Genomic DNA, 21,076 nt, shown 5'->3' on the forward strand with positions numbered 1-21,076 from the left:
TTCAACTGAGTACATTTTAAAGATCTCATTGGCTTTTATTCAAGAGTTCACCAATAGGGCAGCATCCAGTCTAGCAGACAGAAAGAAAGGAGCTGGAAGCACTATACAAGGGTGGACTTATATAGTAGACTGGTTATTGCAATGTGACTTTCCTAATGTTATATTCTGAGCAGCGAGTTATAAAGACGGACACCATATTCAGCAGGCCAAATTGAGGAGTGTTTATTAAAAAACCCGGGGCTGCGAGAGGGCTCATGTACTCCAAAATCTCACAGCCCCGAATGAGCTTAGGGGTTGTAATGCCGGATGCGTTGTACGCCCACCTTAAAAGACCACCAGAGACGCAAGTCAAAGCCAAACAGCAGGGGTCGTTTACTGCGAGTTCGAATCCGGACACTCGTTGCTGGTGACGCTGAGAGGTCCTTAAAGTGCAGGGTTTTTATAAGCAGGTACAAACAAGTTTTGGGGTGGGGTACAAACAAGTTAAAAAATCATACCTGGTGTTGGTTGATTGGTGTTGGGAGCCCGCACCCGCCTTAAGCAAGCATTTGAACAGAAGCAAAAGTAGCTAGTTAGCCGCGCATTGAGCAAGGACTTTTACAGAAGCAAAAGTAGCTGGTTGATAACTCTTTCGGGCGTAAACAAGTTTCGGGTGGGGTGAGGTTTGTCCAGGCCTTTCATCTCCCCCTCTCTCAAGGACCTGAGGAGCCAATCTTGGATCCTCCGTGGGCATGAGTGCAGTCGTTGTCATGTAAGTCTAGGGGCTGGTATTGCTGTCTTAAGACCAGAGTTTGCACTGTCTGGAGGCGTTGATTGACAAAAGTTACCAGGCGGTTTAAAATGTATGGTCCAAAAGTTAACAGGAGGAGTAAGATACAGATGGGTCCCAGCAAGGAAGAGATTAAGGTCGTTATCCAAGGGGATGAGGCAAACCAGGATTGGAATAAGCCCTTTGTTGCCTCTCGCTCCTTTTTCCACTTTGCCAACCCTTCTCTCACCTTAGCCATAGAATCTTTGACTACTCCTGAGTGATCAACATAGAAACAACATTCCTCCTTAAGGGCAGCACAGAGGCCCCCCTGTTGGAGGAATAGGAGATCTAACCCCTGTCTGTTTTGTAGGACTACTTCCACTAACGAGCTGATTGACTCTTGCAACTTTGAGATGGATAATTCTAGCTCCTGTATATCTGCATCTATGGCTTCTCGCAGGCCCTGATAGTGGTGTTGTTGTGAGATTAAGGCTGAGGTTCCAGTGGCTACCCGGGCAGTTCCTAGTCCTAGCCCCAGGATGAGTGCAAGAGTCAAGCTTACGGGTTCTCTCTTAACCCTGTGTGGTCCTCCCTCCCAGTATGAAATCACGTCCTCATAGGGGTGGTAGATTAGGCGAGGTACAAGATGCACCAGAACACAATAGTCTTTAGTTCGGTTCAGTGCTGACAGATGGATGCATGGGGTAAGTCCAGAGGCACAGGCCCACCAGGTGTTTTGGGGTGGTATTAGATATTTTTCTGTGTCATTTATGGCTATAGTCTGGTTGCAGATGTGGGAATGTTCTGGTGGGACCTGTCCTATACAAGTCCCTTGTCCGCTTATGGCCGTTATAGTTAGGCGATGGTTGGAGTTAGACCAACGACACACAGAAGGTGAACTGGAGCTATTATAACTTCCAGAAGTGGCCAAGCCCTCATAAAAGGGGGGTTATGTTTCATAACACAACCAGCAGGACTCTGTGGCACTAGGATTAGTATAGTTTAGGACTTGAAAGGCATACTGAACTAGTTGGGTTAGGCGGGTGGGGGTGTCTTTTGGCCTAGGGCCCGTTACTACTACAGGCAGCTTTTCGGGGCTTGGGAGGGTTGGTTGGGCCATGTGTGTGGGTAAGTGGTGTTGGCCTTGGCCTTGGTCTCTGGGGAGGCAAGGCGAGAACTGGATTGGGTCCTATGGCTACCGGAGGCTCAAGGGGGGCAATGAAGAGTCTAATTCCAAATAGAGCTCCGGGATCTTTGGGGCCCAATCTAGTCTTTTCAAAAAGTCTTAGCCCCCAGAATAGCATTCCAGAGCTCCATCTGGTGTCTTTCTGTCCTAGGGGAGTAAAGGAAATGATTACTGGATTACACATTCCTTCGATACCTTTACCAAAATTTTTGGAGCACCGCTTGGTAGTGGGTAGCCTTTTGACTGTTATGAGGTCTTGTTTGTATGGTGGGGTCCACTAAGTGTGCCCTGTGGAGACACAGCTCCATGACGAGCAATAAAAGTTAGAGTCTCCCCCACATTGCCATGCTCTCTTTGGTGGATGGCCAGGACAGACGTAAAAGTGATGTTTGCTTATGAAGGTTTCGTCCCAGATTAGGTGGAGGAGTTTAGCTAAGTCAAAGGTTAGGGAGGGAAACCATGTCCCCCGGGGAGCAATTTTACTGGTGGAGTTTAGAACCTCTCCATTAGCCACATTGTACACTATCCATTAGGTTAAGTGGCATGTGAGCACTGGAGGTCCCGCACCATGGCAGGAATGTAAGCAGCAGGACAGAGAGAGAGAGTTTCATATTAATTATTGAGGAAGCAGGGGGTCAGGTTTTCTGCGCAGGGTTAGTTTTAGAGGATTGTCCTTACTGCGGTCCACTGTCCAACTGACGTCCTGGTCAGGCTCCCCAATGAGATCCGACAGGGGGTCGACTGGTTTGACGTGAGCGTGGTGGACCCAGGCGGCTATGTTGTCTACTTTGATGGCTGTAGGGGTGGCCAGGATGATCTGGTAAGGTCCTTTCCACCTGGGCTGGAGGGTCTCAGGCCAATGTCGCTTGACGAGGACCCAGTCCCCCAGACGAAGTTGGTGGGGTGCAGGCAGTGGCTCTGTCTTATACAAGTCCTTCAGTTTAGGCCAAATCCTTTTGTGGACCTGCTGCAGGGCTTAGAGGGAAAACAAGAGGGAATTATCCCGGTCCGACTCTATGAGATCAGTTTTGAGTTTGGGAATGACAGGAGGAGGCCTGCCATACATGATCTCATAGGGCGTGAGCCCCAGCTTGTATGGGGTGTTGCATACCCGATACAGAGCGTAGGGGAGTAGAGCCACCCAGTTAGCGCCAGTCTCCATGGTCAATTTAGCAAGGGTCCCTTTTAAGGTTCTATTCATTCTCTCTACCTGTCCTGAGCTCTGGGGTCTATATGCACAATGCAATTTCCAATTAACCCCAAGTATGGAAGCCAGTCCCTGACTTACCTTAGAAAGGAAGGCTGGCCCATTATCTGATCCTATTACAACAGGAAAGCCATACCTGGACAGGATGTCCTCAAGTAGTTTCTTTGTTACAACCTGTGCTGTTTCGTGCTTGGTTGGGAAAGCCTCAGTCCAACTTGAAAAGGTATCTATGAACACCAGTAAATACTTATAGCCATATTTTCCAGGCTTTACCTCTGTAAAGTCTATTTCCCAGTAGGCTCCCGGCAGGGTCCCCCTTTCTCGGGATCCGGCTGCAGCAGGATGTGGGTGAGCATTCTGGAAACGGCAGGCTGCACAGCTTGAGGTAATCTTCTCTGTCTTCCTGGTGATATCTTTGATGAGTAGTTTGGATTGCCTTATAGGAGCCTGAAGTCTTTTAGAACCCAAGTGGGTCGTGCGATGAATTCGCTCCAAGACTGTCTGCCCCAAGGCCTCGGGGAGGATGATGTTATCCTTGGCATCCCGTCACCAACCATCCTGGATCTGTCATTGGGAGTTTGCACATCCAGGCGATGTCCTCTCCAGAGTACTTGGGGTGAGGTGGCAGTTCTCGGGGCCCTGGGTCAGGCAGCTGTATAGGCAACACTGGAATGGTCCTGTGGGCTATCTGGCGAGCAGTCTGGTCAGCAAGGTTGTTTCCCCAGGAAACCAGATCGTTTGGTTTCTGGTGGCCGGGGCAGTGTACTATGGCCAGTTTCTTGGGGGCCCAGATGGCCGTTAGTCGGGCCAAAATTTCGTCCCTGTTTTTAATGTGTTTCCCCTTGGCGGTGAGTAACCCCCTTTCTCTGTAAATTGCTCCATGGATGTGGGCTGTGGCAAAGGCATATCGACTGTCCATGTACACAGTCATCCGGAGGCCCTGCCCCAACTTTAGGGCCTGAGTCAGGGTGATTAACCCAACTCTTTGTGCTGAGGTGCCCGGAGGCAATGCCTCTGCCCAAATAACCTCTGTTTCAGATGTCACCGCGGCCCCTGCATACCTTTGTCCTTGGTGAACGAAGCTGCTGCCATCAGTGAACCAGACAACTTCGGCATCCATCAGGGGGTAGTCCTGCAGGTCTTCTCGTAGCCCAAAAGTCTGGGCCAATATGTCGGCGCAGTCATGGAGGGGTGCATCCAAGTCCAGGTCAGGTAACAGGGATGCAGGGTTTAGGGCCCGAGGGGAAGTGTAGGTTATTCTTAAGGGGTTCAGTAGCAGTCCTTGGTAATGGACCAAGCGAGCATTACTCATCCATCGGTCTGGAGGTTGTTTAAGGACACCTTCAATAGCATGCGGGATGGTCACATGTAATTCTTGACCCATGGACAGCTTATCGGTGTCCTTTACCATTAGGGCAGTGGCTGCTATCATCTGCAGGCAAGGGGGCCACCCGGCTGCCACGGGGTCTAATTTCTTTGAAAGGTATGCTACGGGCCTAGGCCAGGGGCCTAGACTTTGAGTCAGTACTGCCTTAGCCACCCCATTATGCTTATCCACAAACAGGTGGAACGGTTTAGAAATGTCTGGTATACCCAGAGCTGGGGCAGAGAGGAGGGCCTTTTTTATCTGCTGGAAGGCTCATTGTGCCTCCTCCATCCATTCAAAATCCTGCTGGTTTCTGGAAGCTGCGTACAGAGGCTTGGCCATCTCGGCGAAGCCCGGTATCCATAGTGGGCAGTATCCTGCTGTCCCCAGGAACTCTCTTACCTGGCGTGGTGAGGTAGGTCGGGGGATGCGGAGCACAGTGTCCTTGCAGGCATCAGTGAGCCATCTTGTCCTCCTTTGAGCAAGTACCCTAGGTACACTACTTCAGGCTTACAAATCTGGGCCTTCTTTGCTGAGGCTCGGTATCCTAAGTCACCAAGGGTTCGAAGGAGGTTTTCGGTTCCTCGGAGGCAGGCTTGTTGAGTCTCTGCAGCTATTAAAAGATCATCTACATATTGCAAGAGCGTTATATCGGGATTCTGATTTCTGTACTCACTTAGATCCTCGTGGAGGGCCTCATCAAACAGGGTGGGCGAGTTCTTGAATCCCTGTGGGAGACACGTCCATGTCAACTGCCCATTTATGCCTCTCTCAGGGTCTGTCCATTCGAATGAGAAGAGTTCCTGGCTTGTGGGTGCTAAGGGTATACTGAAAAAAGCATCCTTCAGGTCGAGAACGGTATACCACTTCTTGTTTGGCCTCAGGGCACTGAGGAGCGTGTAAGGGTTGGGGACAGTGGGATGTATGTCCATAACCCATTTGTTAACTTCCCTCAAGTCTTGCACTGGCCGGTAATCCCTGCTGTTGGGCTTACATACTGGCAGCAGGGGAGTGTTCCAAGCAGAGTGACAGGGGAGTAATACCCCAGAGTCCAGGAGGCGATGGATGGGGGGGGTGATACCCAACTTAGCCTCCGCAGATAGGGGGTATTGTTTGACCCGGACGGGGTCGGCCTCAGGTTTGAGCTCTATAAAGAGGGCCAGTCGGTGTTTTGCCAGCCCTATGCCCCCTGTTTCGGCCCAGGCTTCCGGGAACCGGCGTAGCCAGTACTCGATATCCTGCTCTCGAGGGAGTGCAGTTTGGTGGAGCAGATGCTCATCTTCCAAACGCACTGTGAGTATTGTTAATGGCAGGTTCCATGAGTCAGTCACTGTGGGACCACCGGGCGACTCGGGTTGGAAGTAAATGTGTGCTCCCATTTTAGTGAGTAAGTCTCTTCCTAGTAAGGGGCAGGGGTTGGCAGGAATGACCAAGAAGGAATGGGTTACCTCCCCTGTACCCAAGTTAACTGTCCCTTGGGTGGTCCAGGGGTATCTTCTAGTGCCAGTGGCTCCCTGGACCCGGGAGGATCTCTCCGAAATCTTTCCATACGCTTTGGTTAACACTGAGTGTTGAGCTCCCGTGTCAACCAAGAACTGTATGGGGTTCCCCTCCACTCGGAGGGTTACCCTGGGCTTGGGGAGGGGAACGGAACCCGGTCCCCCCTAGTCCAAATCCTGTGTGGATAGGATGGGAGTGGGTCTTGGCTCCCATGGCTATGGTCTAGCTCGTGAGGGGTCTTTCCTAGGGCAGTCACGTGCCCAATGCCCTTTTTCCCACTTTTCAGGTGTGTATGCCTCAAGATGCTTATCATGATGCCAAGAAACATCTCTTCTAAGGACTCCACAAAACAGTGGCTGTTGCAAGATGGAGTCAGAGTGGTCAACCCTTCCCTGGCCCCCTTTCTTCTTCCACCTCATGTCACCACACTGGAACCTAGTTACAGTTTCAGCTTTCCCAGAAATGGAATCTTAAATCAGTCAATCAGGATTTTCCTGATCAGCATTAATTAGGTAATGTGCCTGATAAAAAAACCCCTACCATCCCCTATAAAAAAAAGTAGCCTTGTAATAACCAACCTACCTTTTTGTCTAGTGTAACATCCTTGTTTTTGCTCCCTTCCGTCTATAAAATGTATTATCTTGTATAACTCTCTGAAGCTTCTTTCTCCCTGCTAGACTGGGTGCTGCCTGATTAATGATTCACTGAATAAAGCCAGTAAGATATTCAAAACTTGAATTTTGTTCTTTAACAGACTGGTTTTAGAATCCATGTCTGGGAGACTAAAATGTAAGTAAGTCACCAAAACTGTAAGTATGTTAAGTCTCATTTTGATGATGTGGGGCGTAGCATAAGCAACTCCCTATTGGTGTTCTTGTCTTGTCTTTAACAATCACCATTTAAATCAGACTCTCAGCCTAATTGAGAGACATAAACCAAAATTTAAGGCATTAGTGCTACTCCCAGCTACTGTTCTAGACTACTCACAGTTTTTGCTGGATCTCTGTGTGGTAATCATAGGCCACGATGCCAGGTTGACATTCTTTAAACTGGTTATTCTCTTTGTAGCCTCTCCAACATTATCATATTAGGGAGATTATCCCCTTGGTGGTTAGAGGATGCAAGCATGCATTTAAAGCTTTTGCGTGAGCAGAGTGCAAAAGGGGGACTGCGATGATCACTATAGGTAGAATGATTGCCAATGTCTGGAGTACACTTTGGAGTCATCATGGTCCTCAAGACCAAACCAATCAGGGTCAAATAAATCAGAGAAAGGTGTCACTTTCTTTCTTTCCTGCTTTTGTTTTATTTAAATTATTTATTTATTTATTCATTTATTTATATTATTAATATATAATGCATTATTAGGCCCAGGGGTACAGGTTCTGTGAATCGCCAGGTTTACACACTTCACAGCAATCACCATAGCACATACCCTCCCCAATGTCCATAACCCCACCACCCTCTCCCTACCCCACTCCTCCCAGCAACCTTCAGTTTCTTTTGTGAGATTAAGCGTCTCTTATGGTTTGTCTCCCTCCCGATCCCATCTTCTTTCATTTATTCTTTTTCTACCTCCCAAACCCCCCACATTGTATCCCACTTCCTCATATCAGGGAGATCATATGATAGTTGTCTTTCTCCGACTGACTTATTTCACGAAGCATAGTACCCTCTAGTTCCATACGCATCATCGCAAATGGCAAGATTTCATTTCTTTTGATGGCTGCATAGTATCCCGTTGTATATATATACACCACATCTTCTTTATCCATTCATCTGTTGATGGACATCTAGGTTCTTTCCACAGTTTAGCTAGTGTGGACTTTGCTGCTATAAACATTCAGGTGCACGTGCCCCTTCAGATCACTACATTTGTACCTTTAGGGTAAATACCCAGTAGTGTGATTCCTGGCTCGTAGGGTAGCTCTATTTTCAACTTTTTGAGGAACCTCCATGCTGTTTTCCAGAGTGGCTGCGCCAACTTGCATTCCCACCAACAGTGTAGGAGGGTTCTTCCCCTTTCTCCGCATCCTCACCAGCATCTGTCATTTCCTGACCTGTTAATTTTAGGCATTCTGACTGGTGTGAGGTGGTATCTCGCTGTGGTTTTGATTGATGCTGAGTGATGTGGAGCACTTTTTCATGTGTCTGTTGGCCACCTGGATGTCTTCTTTGCAGAAATGTCTGTTCATGTCCTCTGCCCATTTCTTGATTGGATTATTTGTTCTTTGGGTGTTGAGTTTGCTAAGTTCTTAAAGATTTTGGATACGAGCCCTTTATCTGATATGTCGTTTGCAAATATCTTCTCCCTTTCTGTCAGTTGCCTTTTGGTTTTGTTAACTGTTTCCCTTGCTGTGCAAAAGCTTTTGATCTTGATGAAGTCCCAATAGCTCATTTTTGCTCTTGCTTCCCTTGCCTTTGGCGATGTTCCTAGGACGAAGTTTTGCGGTGGCTGAGGTCAAAGAGGTTGCTGCCTGTGTTCTCTTCAAGGATTCTGATGGATTCCTGTCTCACATTGGTGTCCTTCATCCATTTTTTAGTCTATTTTTGTGAGTGGTGTAAGGAAATGGCCCAGTTTCATTTTTCTGCATGTGGCTGTCCAATTTTCCCAACACCATTTGTTGAAAGGACTGTCTTTTTCCCATCGGACATTCTTTCCTGCTTTGTCGAAGATTAGTTGACCATAGAGTTGAGAGTCTATTTCTGGGCTCTCTCTTCTGTTCCATTGATCTATGTGTCTGTTTTTGTGCCAGTACCATACTGTCTTGATGATGACAGCTTCGTAATAGAGCTTGAAGTCTGGAATCGTGATGCCACCACCTTTGGCTTTCTTTTTCAATATTCCTCTGGCTATTCGAGGTCTTTTTCTGGTTCCATATAAATTTTAGGATGATTTGTTCCATTTCTTTGAAAAAAATGGTTGGTATTTTGATAGGGATTGCATTAAATGTGTAGATTGCTTTAGGTAGCATAGACATTTTCACAATATTTGTTCTTCCAGTCCAGGAGCATGGAACAATTTCCCATTTCTTTGTGTCTTCCTCAATTTCTTTCATGAGTACTTTATAGTTTTCTGAGTATAGATTCTTTGCCTCTTTGGTTAGGTTTATTCCTAGGTATCTTGTGGTTTTGGGTGCAATTGTAAATGGAATTGACGGAGTATCTATTTTAATTGGCATGTAGAAGCCTCCAAACAGCTTCAAGATGCAAAAATACCTTCACTACAAAAGACTAATGAAAAGTTAAAGGTACAAGATGTACCTAAAATCAAAAACTATAAAACTGAGGTGCCTTGCACCTGAGCACTCACAATCTATCTGAATAGATTAGTGCTATTCCACTTTGAAGAGACTACTAAACACTGTCTTTTAAAATAAGATCACCTTTTCAGGTATCTCCCCTCCTTGGCCAAAGACTGAACTAAAGGTCATAATGAATTTCCTAAACACAGGCAGGATCTCCAAAACTTTTCTGAAGAATTTGGAGTCCTCATTAGGGTCTATGATCCTGGGCCCAGCTTGTGCACATACTGAAGCCCAAAAATGGAGGCAAGAAGCAGAACGTCATTACCTCAAAAATGATACTCAAAGTTCTCAATCTACAATGTAATTATGGACCAGAAAAAGCTTGCAAAATAGAAGCAGATAATTTAAAAGCTATTCTTAGAATCTTCCCTGTCTACATTGAATGTTCTATTACTCAAACCTGCAAGCAAAAGAAAGCTGAATATGTGGCAGACTTTGAAGCTGGCCTGAAGCTTCCTATAGCATTCTGGTTTCTGTGTAATAGATGATGCTACCCAACCTGCTCTACCTGCCTTTTTCTGGTAAACGGATTACTTCCTGAGATTAGTGGATTGGTTACAAGGCAGAAAATAGGATGGGAAGTCACAGGTCTGACTGAACTTGTGACCATAGCTGAGCACTTTGAAAGGATCTTGGAAGAAGCTGTAAACAAAAGTCTGCCAAGTTAGTGCCCTTACAGTTATAATAGCTTTAAGGCCAGAAACCTAACCCAGTTCCTGGGCCACACTCATTGTCTTCTTTTAGGGTCCCTTAATCAAAACACCCAGACATTGGTGTCTCATTCATGATCAATTGGGACACGGGAAAAATATCGTCCCCAAAGTTTATGTGAAAATCCTTCAAAACCAACTCAAATGCTCCCATATCTGTTCTCAAAGAAGGGCACCTATATGGACCTCACCCAAGGGTGACAGGACTGAGGGATTATCAGAATCTGGGGGATTCTGAGGGATTCTCTTAGGGATTCTCCAATAAACTTCTGCTAGTTATTTTCATAAACAGCCAAGGGGAAACTAAAATAAAAATCAACAGAAAACCTTGCCAAATTCTGGTAGATATGAGAGCTACATTCTACTTGAAGCCCTAACTTTCATAGGGCAAGAAATCCTTCTGAGGAAAAGAAATCTCCATAGTGGGGTGTCTAATTAAATTTAGGTAGAGTTTTTTTTTTTTCTTTTTTGAGATTTTTAAAATTTTTTATTTAAACTCAATTAATTAACATGCTGTGTAGCATTAATTTCAGAGGTAGAGTTCAATGATTCATCAGTTGCAAGTAACACCCAGTGCTCATTCATCAAGTCCCTCCCCAATGCCCATCACCCAGTTACCATCCACCCACCCACCTCCCCTTCAGCAACCCTCAATTTGTTTCCTATAGTTAAGAGTCTTATGGTTTGTCTCCTTCTCTGATTTTTTAAAAAGATTTATTTATTTATTTGACAGACAGAAACCACAAAGAGGCAGAGAGGCAGGCAGAGAGAGAGGAGGAAGCAGGCTCCCCACTGAGCAGAGAGCCCAATGCAGGGCTCGATCCCAGGACCCTGGGATCATGACCCAAGCCAAAGGCAGAGGCTTTATTTAACCCACTGAACCACCCAGGCGCCCCTCTCTGATTTTTTCTTATTTTATTTTTTCCTCCTTTCCCCTATGATCCTCTGTTTTGTTTCTTAAATTATGCATATGAGTGAAATCATATGGTATTTGTCTTTCTGTGATTGACTTATTTTGCTTAGCATAATATCTTCTAGTTCCAACCACATCATCGCAAATCATAAGATTTCTTTTTTCTATTTTTTATTTTTTTAATTTTTTAAAAGATTTTATTTATTTATTTGATAGAGATAGATCGCAAGTAGGCACAGAGGCAGACAGAGAAAGATGGGGAAACATGCTCCCCGCTGATCAGAGAGCCTGATGTGGGGCTCAATCCCAGGACTCTGAGATCATGACCTGAGTCAAAGGCAGAGGCCTAACCCACCCAAAATTTTTGATGGCTGAGTAGTATTCCATTGTAGATATATACACACCTCCTTTATCAATTCATCTGTTGATGGGCATCTGGACTCTTTCCATACTTTGACTATGTGGAGGACACTACTGCTACAAATATTGAGGTGTAGATGCCCCTTCAGGACCACTGTGTTTTTATCCTTTGCTTTTTTTTTTTCTGTATCAAATTCATCCCTTTTTTTATTGTTATGTTAGTCACCATACATCATTAGTTTTTGATGTAGTGTTCCATGATTCAGTGTAACAATCAGTGTTCCATACAATCTGTGCCCTCCTTAATATCCATCACCAAGCTCACCCACCTCCTTTCTAAAACTCTCAGTTTACTTCCTGGAGTCCATAGTCTCTCATGATTAATCTCCCACTCTGATATCTCCCCCATCATTTTTCCCTTCTCCTAATGTCCTACATTCTATTCCTTATGTTCCACAAATAAATGAAACCATATGATGATTGACTTTCTATATTTGACTTATTTGACTTAGCATAACCTCCTCCAGTCCCATCCATGTTGATGCAAAGTGTGGGTATTCATCCTTTCTGATGGCTGAGTAATATTCCATTGTGTATATGAACCATATCTTCTTTTTAAAAAATTTTTTAAAAGGTTTTATTTATTTATTTGACAGAGAGATCACAAGTAGGCAGAGAGGCAGGCAGAGAGAGAGAGGGAAGCAGGCTCCCTGCTGAGCAGAGAGCCCAATGCAGGACTTGATCCCAGGACCCTGGGATCATGATCTGAGCTGATGGCAGAAGCTTTAACCCACTGAGCTGCCCAGGTGCCCCATGAACCATATCTTCTTTACCCATTCATCTGTTGAAGGGCATCTTGGCTCTTTCCACAGTTTGGCTATTGTGGACATTCCTGCTATGAACATTGGGGTGCATATGACCCTTCTTTTCACTACATTTGTATCTTTGGGGTAAAGACCCAGTAGTGCAATTGCTCGGTCATAGGGTAGCTCTATTTTTAACTTTTTGCAGACCCTCCACACTATTCTCTAAAATGACTACACCAATTTACATTCCCAGTGCAACAGTGTAACATTCAACAGTATAAAACGATTCCTCTTGCAACCCACGGAATGGGAGAAGATACTCGCAAATGAGAGTACAGACAAAAGGCTGATATCTAAGATCTATAAATAACTCCTCAAACTCAACACACACAAAACAGATAATCATGTCAAAAAAATGGGCAGAAGATATGAACAGACACTTCTCCAATGAAGACATACAAATGGCTAACAGACACGTGAAGAAATGTTCATCATCACTAGCCATCAGGGAGATTCAAATCAAAACCACACTGAGATATCAGTTGGAGAGGATGTGGAGAAAGGGGAACCCTCTTACACTGTTGGTAGGAATGCAAGTTGGTGCAGCCACTTTGGAAAACAGTGTGAAGATTCCTTAAGAAATTAAAAATAGAGTGTAATTGCACTACTGGGTATTTACCCCAAATATGCAGATATAGTGAAAAGAAGGGCCATCTGTACCCCAATGTTCATAGCAGCAATGACCACAGTTGCCAAACTCTGGAAAGAACCAAGATACCCTTCAACAGATGAAGGGATATCATCAGAAAAAATATATATATTTTATATATATATATAAATAATATATATATTTTATACATATATTGAAGAAGATATTTGCAAATGGGCTAGTATTTTATATATATAATATATAAATGGATAAGGAAGATGTGGTCTATATATGCTATCATCAGAAAAAAATATATATATATATATTTATATATATGCTATATATATATGAGGATAGCATATATATATATATATGAGATGAGATAGCATATATCAGATAGCATATATATTATATCAGATAGCATATATGCTATCTGATGATAACATATATATATATATATGCTATCTGATTATATATATATGTGCCATATATACTCCATCAGAAAGGATGAATACCCAACTTTTGTAGCAACATGGACGGGACTGGAAGAGATTATGCTGAGTGAAATAAGTCAAGCAGAGAGAGTCAATTATCATATGGTTTCACTTATTTGTGGAGCATAACAAAAAGCATGGAGGACATGGGGAGTTAGAGAGAGGGGGTTGGGGTAAATTGGAAGGGGAGGTAAATCATGAGAGACTATGGACTCTGAAAAACAATCTGAGGGGTTTGAAGGGGCGGGGGGGTGGGAGCATCCAAAGAACAAATAATCCAATCAAGAAATGGGCAGAGGACATGAACAGACATTTCTGCAAAGAAGACATCCAGGTGGCCAACAGACACATGAAAAAGTGCTCCACATCACTCAGCATCAATCAAAACCACAGCGAGATACCACCTCACACCAGTCAGAATGCCTAAAATTAACAGGTCAGGAAATGACAGATGCTGGTGAGGATGCGGAGAAAGGGGAAGAACCCTCCTACACTGTTGGTGGGAATGCAAGTTGGCGCAGCCACTCTGGAAAACAGCATGGAGGTTCCTCAAAAAGTTGAAAATAGAGCTACCCTACGAGCCAGGAATCACACTACTGGGTATTTACCCTAAAGGTACAAATGTAGTGATCTGAAGGGGCACGTGCACCTGAATGTTTATAGCAGCAAAGTCCACACTAGCTAAACTGTGGAAAGAACCTAGATGTCCATCAACAGATGAATGGATAAAGAAGATGTGGTGTATATATATACAACGGGATACTATGCAGCCATCAAAAGAAATGAAATCTTGCCATTTGCGATGATGCGTATGGAACTAGAGGGTACTATGCTTCGTGAAATAAGTCAGTCGGAGAAAGACAACTATCATATGATCTCCCTGATATGAGGAAGTGGGATACAATGTGGGGGGTTTGGGAGGTAGAAAAAGAATAAATGAAAGAAGATGGGATCGGGAGGGAGACAAACCATAAGAGACGCTTAATCTCACAAAAGAAACTGAAGGTTGCTGGGAGGAGTGGGGTAGGGAGAGGGTGGTGGGGTTATGGACATTGGGGAGGGTATGTGCTATGGTGATTGCTGTGAAGTGTGTAAACCTGGCGATTCACAGAACCTGTACCCCTGGGCCTAATAATGCATTATATATTAATAATATAAATAAATGAATAAATAAATAAATAATTTAAATAAAACAAAAGCAGGAAAGAAAGAAAGTGACACCTTTCTCTGATTTATTTGACCCTGATTGGTTTGGTCTTGAGGACCATGATGACTCCAAAGTGTACTCCAGACATTGGCAATCATTCTACCTATAGTGATCATCGCAGTCCCCCTTTTGCACTCTGCTCACGCAAAAGCTTTAAATGCATGCTTGCATCCTCTAACCACCAAGGGGATAATCTCCCTAATATGATAATGTTGGAGAGGCTACAAAGAGAATAACCAGTTTAAAGAATGTCAACCTGGCATCGTGGCCTATGATTACCACACAGAGATCCAGCAAAAACTGTGAGTAGTCTAGAACAGTAGCTGGGAGTAGCACTAATGCCTTAAATTTTGGTTTATGTCTCTCAATTAGGCTGAGAGTCTGATTTAAATGGTGATTGTTAAAGACAAGACAAGAACACCAATAGGGAGTTGCTTATGCTACGCCCCACATCATCAAAATGAGACTTAACATACTTACAGTTTTGGTGACTTACTTACATTTTAGTCTCCCAGACATGGATTCTAAAACCAGTCTGTTAAAGAACAAAATTCAAGTTTTGAATATCTTACTGGCTTTATTCAGTGAATCATTAATCAGGCAGCACCCAGTCTAGCAGGGAGAAAGAAGCTTCAGAGAGTTATACAAGATAATACATTTTATAGACGGAAGGGAGCAAAAACAAGGATGTTACACTAGACAAAAAGGTAGGTTGGTTATTACAAGGCTACTTTTTTTTATAGGGGATGGTAGGGGTTTTTTTATCAGGCACATTACCTAATTAATGCTGATCAGGAAAATCCTGATTGACTGATTTAAGATTCCATTTCTGGGAAAGCTGAAACTGTAACTAGGTTCCAGTGTGGTGACATGAGGTGGAAGAAGAAAGGGGGCCAGGGAAGGGTTGACCACTCTGACTCCATCTTGCAACAGCCACTGTTTTGTGGAGTCCTTAGAAGAGATGTTTCTTGGCATCATGATAAGCATCTTGAGGCATACACACCTGAAAAGTGGGAAAAAGGGCATTGGGCACGTGACTGCCCTAGGAAAGACCCCTCACGAGCTAGACCATAGCCATGGGAGCCAAGACCCACTCCCATCCTATCCACACAGGATTTGGACTAGGGGGGACCGGGTTCCGTTCCCCTCCCCAAGCCCAGGGTAACCCTCCGAGTGGAGGGGAACCCCATACAGTTCTTGGTTGACACGGGAGCTCAACACTCAGTGTTAACCAAAGCGTATGGAAAGATTTCGGAGAGATCCTCCCGGGTCCAGGGAGCCACTGGCACTAGAAGATACCCCTGGACCACCCAAGGGACAGTTAACTTGGGTACAGGGGAGGTAACCCATTCCTTCTTGGTCATTCCTGCCAACCCCTGCCCCTTACTAGGAAGAGACTTACTCACTAAAATGGGAGCACACATTTACTTCCAACCCGAGTCGCCCGGTGGTCCCACAGTGACTGACTCATGGAACCTGCCATTAACAATACTCACAGTGCGTTTGGAAGATGAGCATCTGCTCCACCAAACTGCACTCCCTCGAGAGCAGGATATCGAGTACTGGCTACGCCGGTTCCCGGAAGCCTGGGCCGAAACAGGGGGCATAGGGCTGGCAAAACACCGACTGGCCCTCTTTATAGAGCTCAAACCTGAGGCCGACCCCGTCCGGGTCAAACAATACCCCCTATCTGCGGAGGCTAAGTTGGGTATCACCCCCCCCCATCCATCGCCTCCTGGACTCTGGGGTATTACTCCCCTGTCACTCTGCTTGGAACACTCCCCTGCTGCCAGTATGTAAGCCCAACAGCAGGGATTACCGGCCAGTGCAAGACTTGAGGGAAGTTAACAAATGGGTTATGGACATACATCCCACTGTCCCCAACCCTTACACGCTCCTCAGTGCCCTGAGGCCAAACAAGAAGTGGTATACCGTTCTCGACCTGAAGGATGCTTTTTTCAGTATACCCTTAGCACCCACAAGCCAGGAACTCTTCTCATTCGAATGGACAGACCCTGAGAGAGGCATAAATGGGCAGTTGACATGGACGTGTCTCCCACAGGGATTCAAGAACTCGCCCACCCTGTTTGATGAGGCCCTCCACGAGGATCTAAGTGAGTACAGAAATCAGAATCCCGATATAACGCTCTTGCAATATGTAGATGATCTTTTAATAGCTGCAGAGACTCAACAAGCCTGCCTCCGAGGAACCGAAAACCTCCTTCGAACCCTTGGTGACTTAGGATACCGAGCCTCAGCAAAGAAGGCCCAGATTTGTAAGCCTGAAGTAGTGTACCTAGGGTACTTGCTCAAAGGAGGACAAGATGGCTCACTGATGCCTGCAAGGACACTGTGCTCCGCATCCCCCGACCTACCTCACCACGCCAGGTAAGAGAGTTCCTGGGGACAGCAGGATACTGCCCACTATGGATACCGGGCTTCGCCGAGATGGCCAAGCCTCTGTACGCAGCTTCCAGAAACCAGCAGGATTTTGAATGGATGGAGGAGGCACAATGAGCCTTCCAGCAGATAAAAAAGGCCCTCCTCTCTGCCCCAGCTCTGGGTATACCAGACATTTCTAAACCGTTCCACCTGTTTGTGGATAAGCATAATGGGGTGGCTAAGGCAGTACTGACTCAAAGTCTAGGCCCCTGGCCTAGGCCCGTAGCATACCTTTCAAAGAAATTAGACCCCGTGGCAGCCGGGTGGCCCCCTTGCCTGCAGATGATAGCAGCCACTGCCCTAATGGTAAAGGACACCGATAAGCTGTCCATGGGTCAAGAATTACATGTGACCATCCCGCATGCTATTGAAGGTGTCCTTAAACAACCTCCAGACCGATGGATGAGTAATGCTCGCTTGGTCCATTACCAAGGACTGCTACTGAACCCCTTAAGAATAACCTACACTTCCCCTCGGGCCCTAAACCCTGCATCCCTGTTACCTGACCTGGACTTGGATGCACCCCTCCATGACTGCGCCGACATATTGGCCCAGACTTTTGGGCTACGAGAAGACCTGCAGGACTACCCCCTGATGGATGCCGAAGTTGTCTGGTTCACTGATGGCAGCAGCTTCGTTCACCAAGGACAAAGGTATGCAGGGGCCGCGGTGACATCTGAAACAGAGGTTATTTGGGCAGAGGCATTGCCTCCGGGCACCTCAGCACAAAGAGTTGGGTTAATCACCCTGACTCAGGCCCTAAAGTTGGGGCAGGGCCTCCGGATGACTGTGTACATGGACAGTCGATATGCCTTTGCCACAGCCCACATCCATGGAGCAATTTACAGAGAAAGGGGGTTACTCACCGCCAAGGGGAAACACATTAAAAACAGGGACGAAATTTTGGCCCGACTAACGGCCATCTGGGCCCCCAAGAAACTGGCCATAGTACACTGCCCCGGCCACCAGAAACCAAACGATCTGGTTTCCTGGGGAAACAACCTTGCTGACCAGACTGCTCGCCAGATAGCCCACAGGACCATTCCAGTGTTGCCTATACAGCTGCCTGACCCAGGGCCCCGAGAACTGCCACCTCACCCCAAGTACTCTGGAGAGGACATCGCCTGGATGTGCAAACTCCCAATGACAGATCCAGGATGGTTGGTGACGGGATGCCAAGGATAACATCATCCTCCCCGAGGCCTTGGGGCAGACAGTCTTGGAGCGAATTCATCGCACGACCCACTTGGGTTCTAAAAGACTTCAGGCTCCTATAAGGCAATCCAAACTACTCATCAAAGATATCACCAGGAAGACAGAGAAGATTACCTCAAGCTGTGCAGCCTGCCGTTTCCAGAATGCTCACCCACATCCTGCTGCAGCCGGATCCCGAGAAAGGGGGACCCTGCCGGGAGCCTACTGGGAAATAGACTTTACAGAGGTAAAGCCTGGAAAATATGGCTATAAGTATTTACTGGTGTTCATAGATACCTTTTCAAGTTGGACTGAGGCTTTCCCAACCAAGCACGAAACAGCACAGGTTGTAACAAAGAAACTACTTGAGGACATCCTGTCCAGGTATGGCTTTCCTGTTGTAATAGGATCAGATAATGGGCCAGCCTTCCTTTCTAAGGTAAGTCAGGGACTGGCTTCCATACTTGGGGTTAATTGGAAATTGCATTGTGCATATAGACCCCAGAGCTCAGGACAGGTAGAGAGAATGAATAGAACCTTAAAAGGGACCCTTGCTAAATTGACCATGGAGACTGGCGCTAACTGGGTGGCTCTACTCCCCTACGCTCTGTATCGGGTATGCAACACCCCATACAAGCTGGGGCTCACGCCCTATGAGATCATGTATGGCAGGCCTCCTCCTGTCATTCCCAAACTCAAAACTGATCTCATAGAGTCGGACCGGGATAATTCCCTCTTGTTTTCCCTCTAAGCCCTGCAGCAGGTCCACAAAAGGATTTGGCCTAAACTGAAGGACTTGTATAAGACAGAGCCACTGCCTGCACCCCACCAACTTCGTCTGGGGGACTGGGTCCTCGTCAAGCGACATTGGCCTGAGACCCTCCAGCCCAGGTGGAAAGGACCTTACCAGATCATCCTGGCCACCCCTACAGCCATCAAAGTAGACAACATAGCCGCCTGGGTCCACCACGCTCACGTCAAACCAGTCGACCCCCTGTCGGATCTCATTGGGGAGCCTGACCAGGACGTCAGTTGGACAGTGGACCGCAGTAAGGACAATCCTCTAAAACTAACCCTGCGCAGAAAACCTGACCCCCTGCTTCCTCAATAATTAATATGAAACTCTCTCTCTCTGTCCTGCTGCTTACATTCCTGCCATGGTGCGGGACCTCCAGTGCTCACATGCCACTTAACCTAATGGATAGTGTACAATGTGGCTAATGGAGAGGTTCTAAACTCCACCAGTAAAATTGCTCCCCGGGGGACATGGTTTCCCTCCCTAACCTTTGACTTAGCTAAACTCCTCCACCTAATCTGGGACGAAACCTTCATAAGCAAACATCACTTTTACGTCTGTCCTGGCCATCCACCAAAGAGAGCATGGCAATGTGGGGGAGACTCTAACTTTTATTGCTCGTCATGGAGCTGTGTCTCCACAGGGCACACTTAGTGGACCCCACCATACAAACAAGACCTCATAACAGTCAAAAGGCTACCCACTACCAAGCGGTGCTCCAAAAATTTTGGTAAAGGTATCGAAGGAATGTGTAATCCAGTAATCATTTCCTTTACTCCCCTAGGACAGAAAGACACCAGATGGAGCTCTGGAATGCTATTCTGGGGGCTAAGACTTTTTGAAAAGACTAGATTGGGCCCCAAAGATCCCGGAGCTCTATTTGGAATTAGACTCTTCATTGCCCCCCTTGAGCCTCCGGTAGCCATAGGACCCAATCCAGTTCTCGCCTTGCCTCCCCAGAGACCAAGGCCAAGGCCAACACCACTTACCCACACACATGGCCCAACCAACCCTCCCAAGCCCCGAAAAGCTGCCTGTAGTAGTAACGGGCCCTAGGCCAAAAGACACCCCCACCCGCCTAACCCAACTAGTTCAGTATGCCTTTCAAGTCCTAAACTATACTAATCCTAGTGCCACAGAGTCCTGCTGGTTGTGTTATGAAACATAACCCCCCTTTTATGAGGGCTTGGCCACTTCTGGAAGTTATAATAGCTCCAGTTCACCTTCTGTGTGTCGTTGGTCTAACTCCAACCATCGCCTAACTATAACGGCCATAAGCGGACAAGGGACTTGTATAGGACAGGTCCCACCAGAACATTCCCACATCTGCAACCAGACTATAGCCATAAATGACACAGAAAAATATCTAATACCACCCCAAAACACCTGGTGGGCCTGTGCCTCTGGACTTACCCCATGCATCCATCTGTCAGCACTGAACCGAACTAAAGACTATTGTGTTCTGGTGCATCTTGTACCTCGCCTAATCTACCACCCCTATGAGGACGTGATTTCATACTGGGAGGGAGGACCACACAGGGTTAAGAGAGAACCCGTAAGCTTGACTCTTGCACTCATCCTGGGGCTAGGACTAGGAACTGCCCGGGTAGCCACTGGAACCTCAGCCTTAATCTCACAACAACACCACTATCAGGGCCTGCGAGAAGCCATAGATGCAGATATACAGGAGCTAGAATTATCCATCTCAAAGTTGCAAGAGTCAATCAGCTCGTTAGTGGAAGTAGTCCTACAAAACAGACAGGGGTTAGATCTCCTATTCCTCCAACAGGGGGGCCTCTGTGCTGCCCTTAAGGAGGAATGTTGTTTCTATGTTGATCACTCAGGAGTAGTCAAAGATTCTATGGCTAAGGTGAGAGAAGGGTTGGCAAAGTGGAAAAAGGAGCGAGAGGCAACAAAGGGCTTATTCCAATCCTGGTTTGCCTCATCCCCTTGGATAACGACCTTAATCTCTTCCTTGCTGGGACCCATCTGTATCTTACTCCTCCTGTTAACTTTTGGACCATACATTTTAAACCGCCTGGTAACTTTTGTCAATCAACGCCTCCAGACAGTGCAAACTCTGGTCTTAAGACAGCAATACCAGCCCCTAGACTTACATGACAACGACTGCACTCATGCCCACGGAGGATCCAAGATTGGCTCCTCAGGTCCTTGAGAGAGGGGGAG

At 46.3% G+C, this 21,076-nt stretch overlaps 1 protein-coding gene across 1 annotated transcript; it reads right to left on the reverse strand.

Moving 5' to 3' along the window:
- Window positions 1-287: 287 nt before the first annotated feature.
- LOC132010466 (uncharacterized) lies at window positions 288-6,323 on the reverse strand. Its single transcript, XM_059388314.1, is given in 7 exon segments — window positions 288-422; window positions 999-1,279; window positions 2,616-2,904; window positions 3,226-3,688; window positions 3,690-4,980; window positions 4,983-6,174; window positions 6,267-6,323. Coding segments are annotated over 7 exon segments (3,708 nt in total).
- Window positions 6,324-21,076: the final 14,753 nt, after the last annotated feature.

Source organism: Mustela nigripes, chromosome 2 (genome assembly GCF_022355385.1).
Source record: "Mustela nigripes isolate SB6536 chromosome 2, MUSNIG.SB6536, whole genome shotgun sequence".
NCBI lineage: Eukaryota > Metazoa > Chordata > Mammalia > Carnivora > Mustelidae > Mustela > Mustela nigripes.